Source organism: Tachyglossus aculeatus, chromosome 9 (genome assembly GCF_015852505.1).
Source record: "Tachyglossus aculeatus isolate mTacAcu1 chromosome 9, mTacAcu1.pri, whole genome shotgun sequence".
NCBI lineage: Eukaryota > Metazoa > Chordata > Mammalia > Monotremata > Tachyglossidae > Tachyglossus > Tachyglossus aculeatus.
Window position 1 is genome coordinate 28,447,271 of NC_052074.1, and position 9,491 is coordinate 28,456,761.

Genomic DNA, 9,491 nt, shown 5'->3' on the forward strand with positions numbered 1-9,491 from the left:
CAATTTCACGCCCCACCCAACCACCATACACATACACAAAATTTCCTGGCACTAGCCAAAATTACTGAAATCTACCCAGAGTGCCCAGAAATGGGTAACAAACAGATTGTCCAACTGATCAAAGCAGCCTCCTGGGCAACGGATCTTTGGAGTTGGCTACATGGTCATGCAAGAGACAACAATTCATATCATAAAGAAGGCTAAAAACCAGTCTCCTGGGAGGAGGCTAATGTCTCCTGGAGGAATAAAAGACCTTCAAGACTCTCTGTGACCAGAACAACAGTCTTCTAGACTGTGAGCCCACTGTTGCGTAGGGACCATCTCTATACGTTGCAAACTTGTACTTCCCAAGCGCTTAGTACAGTGCTCTGCACACAGTAAGTGCTCAATAAATACGATTGAATGAATGAACAACAGAATCAGAAACCTCAGCTATAAGGAATGATGTAGAATGTGTCTCTGACACAGTGGATATCTGGAAACTGTTGACAATGTGGGCCTGGTGAAGCAACACCATCATGACTGATTTGATGAAAACAGTTTGAAGATGATAAAACTATTCTAGGAAAGCCAGAGTCACCCAGATTATCAAATGGGGATTTATTTTTAAAAAACCTGTATTAGGGCATGCAGATCAAGCTAAGAAACCCATATGATCAGGGCTTTCATGTCCAAGCTAAAGCGATCCAGGAATATGTAGCGCACCATTAATTGAGAATTTTACTCGTCGCTAAAGAAACTCTGTGACTTTATGCACACTGCAAAAGTATCTCTGAAGAGTACAGATGGACTCACTTTCAACATAGACAATGAGAAAATCGTATACAGGTGACAAGAACAATACTGCATGATCAACTGGGAAGAGTATGGGCCTGAGAGTCAGAAGACCAGGGTTCAAATCCCAGCAATGCGGTTGATCTACTGGGTGTCCTTGGTCAATTCATTTAACTTTTATGGGCAACATTTTCCTCATACTTAAATTGGGGACAAGGCAGATGATGAGTCCTTTGTTGCAGAGGGATTGTATCCAATTTCATAACCTCGTACCTATCCCAACACTTAGCATGTGGTAAACTCTTACTAATCAAACAAACATATTTATTGAGAGCATACTGTATGCAGTATCCAAGTGCTTAGTACCATGCCTGGCACATAGTAAGCACTTTACAAATACCATTATTATTATTGAAGTACAATATAGCCATTTTCCCTGCTCATGATAAATTTACTAAATTCCATGTTTATTATTACAATGATCTTCTGGACATGCCTCCCACCACTGAAGGTAAGGTGTTTCAAAGCATAGGAAAACCAGCTAAAATGTAAAGGCCTGGCTTCAGCTCTGACTTTTAGGCAGTATCTTCCATGGACAGACATGTGAAAAATGAAAAACAAAGCACATCTGAAGACTGTCTTATGGAAATCTACAAGAAAGGAGGGGATTGAATTCTAAATATCTCCACAAACTCTTCTTCAAGATAGAGAACACAAAAGAAATGTCATTGTCATGAGATTGCAAAGGTTCTGTTGTAGTCACAGATGTCCAAGAAGAGTTGCAGTTAGAGCCAAAGTTGAGTTGAAAACTAGGTGGGGCTGGAGTGAGTTTATTATATGTTTAGGATTAGGAGTTCATGTTGACAATTGCTTTATTGACCATAAATTGTCAGGGACTGTACTGCATCTGATTGACTCTGTGTCCTATTGTACTGGAAGGTTGTATATCAATCAGTCAGTGTTATTCAAGGATAACTGTGGCATTTGCTAAGCCCTTATTGTGAACAGAGCCCTGTACTACACTTGGAAAAGTAAAATAGAATAAAGTCGGCAGACTCAATCCATATCCACTAAGTATTTTGATACCCTACTCCTCTCAGCTCTTATGTATGAACCCTTATACTCAGTTTATATACCTGTAATTTATTTTAATGGCTGTCCCCCTTCCACTAGATTGTAAACTCCTTGAGGGCAGCGATCTTGCCTACCTTAGTAAAGCGATTTGTGCATAGTAAGTGCTCAACAGAACTCTCCTAAGCACTTAATGCAGTTCTTGGCACACGGTAAGTTCTCCACAAATACCATCGATTGATTGATCCAAAACCAGATATGCCCATTTGTATGAGATTCTCTGGATAATTCACTAGTGAAATGTTGCTATAACAATAATAATAATTGTGTTATTTGTTAAAGACTGATTGTGTGCCCGCTGTTGGGTAGGGACCATCTCTATATGTTGCCAATTTGTACTTCCGAAGAGCTTAGTACAGTGCTCTGCACACAGTAAGTGCTCAATAAATATGATTGAATGAATGAATGCCAAGCACTGTAATAAGTGCTGGAGGAAATACAAGATAATCAGATCGCAGTCTTTAATAATAGTAATGGTATGTGGTAAGTGCTTACTATGTGCCAAGCACTGTTCTAAGCTCTGGGGTAATACAAGGTTATCAGGTTGTCACAGGTGGGGCTCTCAGTCTTAATCCCCATTTTACAGATGAGGTAACTGAGACACAGAGAAGTTAAGTGACTTGCCCAAAGTCACACAGGTGACAAGTGGCGGAGCTGGAATTAGAACCCAAGACCGCTGACTCCCAAGCCCACGCTCTTTCCACTAAGACATGCTGCTTCTCACTTGGAGCGCACAGTTTGTCTGAGTTAGGAAGCAGAACCAGTACTGAATCCCCATTTTAACACGAGGAAACTAGGACCTAGAGAAGTTAAGTGACTTACTCAAAGTCACACAGCAGATAAGTGGTACTGCTGGGATTAGAACGAAGCTCATCTAACTCTCAGGCCCATGTTCTTTCCACTAGACCAAGCTGAGGCAAAATGAAGTGAAAAAATTACCTGAGAAAGACAATTGATGTAGATACATAATAGGGATAATTTCAGAAAAAAAAACTACCCTCTCGACAGCAAAGTTTTTTTTTGTGTGTGAATGTTTTGTACTGTTCCCACAATTTCTCCTTTCCCTTTGCCTATGTCAAAGGGTGCTCAGGTCTGTTTTCTTGGCAGATGCGGGATATTTCATGCACTTCAACACCAGTTCTGGAAAGGAAACAGAAACAGCTCTTCTAGAGTCTCGAATCCTCTACCCCAAGAGGAGACAGCAGTGCCTCCAGTTCTTCTACAGGATGACAGGAAGTGATACAGACAGCCTCGTGATCTGGGTGAGAAGAGATGACAGCACAGGGAATGTGCGGAAGCTCGTCAAAATGGAATCATTTAAAGGTATTTTAGAGTCTTTCAAACCTGGCTTCTGGCATTTCCCACCTCCTCTATGATTTTCCTCCCATTCCTGTTGAACCATCAATGTATGGGAAAGCATGATTGACTGGCAAGTGGGAATTAGCCTGCTAATAAATAATAATAATAATAATAATTTTGGTATTTGTTAAGAGCTTACTATGTGCCAAGTACTGTTCTAAGCACTGGGGTAGATACAAGTTAATCAGGTTGGAAACTTAGGAGACCCCACGTATTGTTCTGCTAGAGGGGAAGTTCCATGAGAGCAGGGATAGGGACTCCTATCTCTACTGTACTCTCCAAAGAGCTTTACACAGTGTTTGGCACTGAATAAATGCTCAATAAATACTAATTGATTGCTTTTTCTTGGAGAGACAACTGGAGAATCAAGTATCTGGAAGTTGGAGTTGAACAACTGGATTTAAAATTTTGAAAAAGACAGACAGGTCATGTTCATTTGCTCTTTCACTGACTCTCTTTCTCCCCTCAGGAAATTCTGATCCAACTTGGAGGATTGGTCATGTGGCCTTAAGAGAGGAAGGGAAGTTCCGCTACCTTTTCCAAGGTACCAAAGGGAATCCCCAGAACTCCACCGGAGGGATTTTTATCGATGACATCGCACTGACAGAAACCCCCTGCCCCATGGGGGTGTTGACCATCAGTAACTTCAGCCATGTCCTTGAGGAGAACAAAGAGCCCATGATCAGGAGCCCCTGCTACTACAGCCCGGAAGGGTATCGTTTTGGAGTGTCCGTATTCCCCCATGGCAGAAGCAACACCAGTTTGGGCTACCTCAGTCTGACCTTTCACCTGTGCAGCGGGGAGAATGATGGCATTCTCGAGTGGCCAGCGGAGAATAGGCAGGTCATCATTACCGTGGTTGACCAGGACTCGGATGTCAAGAACAGGATGTCGTTAAGCCTGACATTCACCACCTCCAAAAACCATATTTCAGGTAGGTGACCCTCATATCTAAAAGCTCAAGGGTCATCTGGAAAGGTAGTCAGACAGGTGTGCTAGTTTTCCTGAAAGACATACGTTTCCCCCGGCACTCTGTTGAACACCAAGAGGCAGGTAATAGGCTGAACCCAAAAGCGGAACTCCAAAAAGCCTTCAGCTTTTTCTCTGACATCATCCCATTCACTTGAACCTGCATAGTTCTCCTCTGCAAGCCTAAGTGAGCTTTAGCAATGCTCCTTCAGGCTGGCCTCATCCAGATCTCAACTCCCAAATTTGCACACATGTGGCACCTAGGCACCAGTGCATACAAGGGTGTGTTTGGACTTTCCTTGGGAGGAGCAGAGAAGAAATGTTGCAGAATGCTGATTATGGACATTAACAGAGGAGTCTGCCATGTTTTGTGGTTTGGGTGATCCATGAAGACCAAGTTACCCCACAGCATGGCATAAATTTACCCTGTCTAGGGTACGCTTATACCCCATCATAATAATTGTGATATTTGTTGAGAGCATACTCTGTGACAAACACCGTACTGAGCACAGGGGTAGATACAAGTTAATCAGGTCAGACACAGTCCCTTTCCCACAAGAGGCTCACAGTCTAAGGGGAAGAAGGACAGGTATTTATTTAATCCTAATTTTACAGATGAGGAAACTGAGAGCCAGAGAAGATAAGCAACACCCCCCCGGCCAGATTACATAGCCAGCAAGTGGCGGAACCAGGATAAGAACCCAAGTCCTCTAAGTCCCAGATCCATGCTCTTTCCACTGTGTCACATTTCTTCAACACGAACAATCTATTCTCCCATCCTGGGGCATCATTTAGGCCATTATGTTCATGAAGCAAAATTACTTACCCCAAGAGTGGACTTGTGGCGAGTCCTCGTGTCCAAACCTTCTATTAGGGCTGACCTCCAGAGAAATATCCAGAGAGCTCCCTGTTCTTGGAGGAGAATCACATAGGTGAGTGAAACCTGACCACTTACAACTTCATTCACCTGACTCACCCCGAGAGGAACTTTAGTCTTTATGATCTACTTTCTACTTCTGGGATATCCAGAGGTAACCTAGACTCTCAAGCTGAATTACTACCTTTCCCCAGTTGTAAGGAGAATGTGCTTATCTCTCAACGAACAGCAGGAAATACTCATGATACAGGAGAGAGTACAGTGGGATAGGAATCAGGTGCAGGCCCTGATTGGTACTTGGCTGGTATTCATTCATTCATTCATTCAATTGAATTTATTGAGCGCTTACTGTGTGCAGAGCACTGTACTAAGCGCTTGCGAAGTACAAGTTGGCAACATATAGAGACGGTCCTTACCCAACAATGGGCTCACAGTCTAGAAGGGGGAGACAGACGGCAAAACAAAACATGTGGACAGGTGTCAAGTCATCAGAACAAATGGAATTAAAGCTAAATGCACATCATTAACAAAATAAATAGAATAGTAGATATGTACAAGTAAAATAGAGTAATAAATATGTACAAACACACATACAGGTGCTGTGGGGAGGGGAAGGAGGTAGGGCGGGGGGAATGGGGAGGAAGAGAGGAAAAAGAGGGCTCAGTCTGGGAAGGCCTCTTGGAGGAGGTGAACTCTCAGTAGGAGATCAATATTGGTATCAATATTATTAATCAGTCATCTCAATTTTGCTGTCTCAATTTTCTTACCTGGAAGACAAGTTGCCCTGAAGGAATTGAGTTGTCCCTAAGTGTTTGGAATTCCTTGGAAGATGTTTTCAGGGAATTTCCAGTTAGTACAATTTGAGAAAAATCAGCTGATTACATAAACCATTTGTAATTTCCATTTCACCTTGCAGCCATTAATAATGCCTCCATCTGGGATAGACCTTCTCTTGTGGGGAAATTTGACTCTGACTGCAAATGTTTCCGAAGTATTGATTTTGGCTGGACCAACTTCATTTCCCATCAGCAGCTGCAGCGACGGAGTTTCCTTAAAAATGATAACCTCATCATTTTCGTAGAGTTTGAAGGTACCATACAATGTTTCGTTTCATGGATTCAAAGGCATTTATCGAGCCTGTTTTGGATGAAGAGTACTGTCCTAGGCACTTGGAAGAAGTAAAATTCAAAGTCCTTATCCTCAAAGAGCTTACAATCTAATGGGATAAATGGGCAATCCTCCATTGAACTGGCTGATTCTCTAAAAAAATAATGTGCCCCTCCAAATGCTGGAATCACTTGCGTCTTTTCTTTGATTTTATTGGTCTTTTAGGGGGAGGAACCTTCCCTTTGGAATCAGTCAGTCAATCAGTCATATTTACTGAGTGCTTACTGTGTGCAGAACACCATACTAAGTGACTGGGAGAATACAATATAACAGACGCATTCTCTGCCCACAATGAACTTACAGTCTAGAATAGACTGAATGGAAGGAAAGTCAGGGATGGTGATTAAAAAATGAATGGGGCAATGAAAAAAACTGTTCTTTATTCATGGAGAGACTAAGAGGTCTTTCCTAAGCTCCCGTTTCCTCTTCTCCCATTCCCTTCTGCTTCATCCTGACTTGCTCTCTTTGTTCTTCCCCCTACCCAGCCACACTTGGGTACATTTCTTTAATTTATTTACTTACATTAATGTCTGTCTTCTCCAAAGCTAGACTGTAAACTCGTTGTGAGCAGGGAATGTGTCTGTTTATTTCTGTATTCTACCTTCCCAAGTGCTTAGTACAGTGCTCTGCACACAGTAAACACTTAATAAATACATTTGGATGAATGGTTAATGAGCCTAATTCATTTGGGGGCCTTCCATCATAAACTTAATTATGACATTTTTTAAGCACTTATTATGTACTAAGGCCCAGTGTAGATACAAGGATAAGAGATCAGATGCAGTCCCTGTCCCACATGGGGCTCACAGTCGATCTCTGAATGAAGTCACCAAGTGTGCTGTATTGATGTGCTTCTGTTTCTTCTAAGATTTAACCCACCTGAGCAAGACTGAAGTTCCTGTAGGGAACCAGAATCCAAGCATAGGCGGGCTCCTTCTTCAAAGACCAGAGGCTCCCAGGACCATCCACAAGGAAATTCCCAGAGAAGATGTCTCACCCGGCAGGAGTGGGCTGGCTTCCAAGAGGCAGAAGCGATCAGTGGAAAACACGGGCCCCATGGAGGATCACAACTGGCCTCAGTACTTCAGAGATCCCTGTGACCCCAACCCTTGCCAAAATGAGGGCATCTGTGTGAACGTGAAAGGCATGGCAAGCTGCAGGTAGAAACTCACTTCTCTGCACGGGGAAAGGGGAGGCGCTGAGACAGAGAGGCTAGGGACTCTTTCAGAATCACCCCAATATACAGGAAGTGTGCAATAAATACCGGGCCTCTGCTATCAGTGGGTCAGAACCTGAGTGAAATTCCCAGCATCCTCCAGGCCACAGTCATCTCCCAAAAACCTCCAAAAGTGACTCTGGGAAAGATTTGATTTCTATCAAATCTGATGCTGCAGGCCTGACAGATACTTGGTTAAACCAACTCAAGACCCCTATCTCCCTACCCAAAAACTGTCAACCATCTCCCTTTTCCATGCTCCCAGCCAGGTTATTATAACCTGATGAAGTGACCTTGCTGACTGAAGACTTTCTGAACTTTTACCAGGCTCATCCTGTTCATAATTATAATTATGGCATTTAAGTTTTTATTGTGTGTTAAGCACAGGAGAAGATACAGTCAGATGACACAAAGTCACTGCCCTACAAGGGGTTTCCCATCAAAGGGGGAAGGAGAACAGGTATTGAATCCCCTATTTTAGATGAGGAAACTGAAGCCAAGAGCAGTTAGTAACTTGCCCAAAACCACATAGTAAACAAGAGGTGGAGCCGGGATTAAAACTCAGGCCTTCTCAGTCCCAGTCCTGGGTTTTTTCCACCAGGCCATGCAGCCTCTCTCTACCAGGCCCATTTTCAGAGTTTTTGACAAGCCTTGCTCCTCTGAAATGTGGTTGACAGACCCCAGGTGGGAGCCATTTTCAAACCCTGAGAGAAGAGATGGTACTTTCTCCCCACCTGCTCCTCTCCCAGGCTCTAAGGTCTGATCAATCAATCAATCAGTGGTATTTATTGAGCCCTTACTGGGTGCAGAGCACTGTGCTAAGTGCTTGGGAGAGTACAAGGTAGACACATTCTCTGTCCACAACTAAACTTGATTGCCCCCCATGTGGAAAAATGAGGAATTTAGGGTGTTTGTTTCTAAGCTCCCTACCTGGTTATTTAGTCTACTTCCCTGTCCAGCATTGGAGTCCCATCATATCAATCAATCACTTATATTTATTGAGCATTTACTGCATGCAGAGCACTGTACTAAGTACTTGGGACAGTACAGCACAGCAGAGTTGATGGATCCGTTCCCTGCTAAGTACAAATTTGATGGCTGGAGAAGCCCCTTATGTGGAAAAGTGACAGAAATGCATGTGTTTTGTTTTTAAACTCCTTTTCTGGATATTTAGCCTATCAATTGCTCCAACACTGGAGTCCCATATAATGCCCACTAAAAGTCTGCCATAGTGTTAATCCATGTGTAATCCATAGGAGAAGCAGTATGGCATAGTGGATAGAGCACAGGTCTGAGAGTCAGAAGGTCACGGGTTCTAATCTCATCTCCACCCCTCATCTGCTGTGTGAACTTGGAAAGTCACTTAAATTACCTCATCTTTAAAAAATGAGGATTAAGAGTGTGAGCCCAATGTCCAACCTGATTAACTTACACCTGGCCCTGCACTTAGAACAGTGCTTGACACACAGAAAGTGCTTAACAAGTGTTATAATTATTAATTATTATGTGTTTTTCCAATATATTCCCAGGTGCACTTCTGGCCATGCTTTCTTCTATACCGGAGAGAGATGCCAAGTCGTGCAGGTCCACGGCGGCGTCCTTGGGCTGATGATTGGTGGAGTTGCTGGGAGCATCGTCATGACCTTTGCCATCATCTCTTTCAGGTCCAGAGGGTAGATATTCTGACCAACCCCAGCGGGTATGAGGCTGAATTTCCCATGAGGTTTCTCTGCCCCTATCTCTCCTTGTCTACAGTTGGCAGTTCTTCCACCCTCATTCAGGGAGTTCTTTGATGTCACCGCACCTCTTAGTTGGCCGCTCGCCATTTGGCTTGAGAACCTCTTGGTTCTTGGTAAAGGAAAGACACAGGATAAAAACCCACCGGATATGTTATTGGCCTTGTGTGATGTGAAAATCATTTTTGATAACAGACCAGGCCTGGAGTTCTCATGTCTGTGGATGAGGTTTGAAGTAAAGTTTGTTGTTTTTTTTAAAGAA

The 9,491-nt window shown here is 43.2% G+C and overlaps 1 protein-coding gene across 1 annotated transcript in view; it reads left to right on the forward strand.

Annotated features, from left to right (window-relative positions):
- The window catches only part of MEP1A (meprin A subunit alpha), a 29,011-nt gene extending 19,520 nt beyond the window's left edge, over positions 1–9,491 (forward strand). Inside the window, exons 9-13 of the mRNA XM_038750866.1 lie at positions 3,013–3,228; positions 3,734–4,198; positions 6,027–6,200; positions 7,146–7,437; positions 9,023–9,491. Coding sequence (XP_038606794.1) covers positions 3,013–3,228; positions 3,734–4,198; positions 6,027–6,200; positions 7,146–7,437; positions 9,023–9,170 — 1,295 coding nt within the window. The 3' untranslated portion in view covers positions 9,171–9,491. The remainder of the gene's footprint in view (positions 1–3,012; positions 3,229–3,733; positions 4,199–6,026; positions 6,201–7,145; positions 7,438–9,022) is intronic.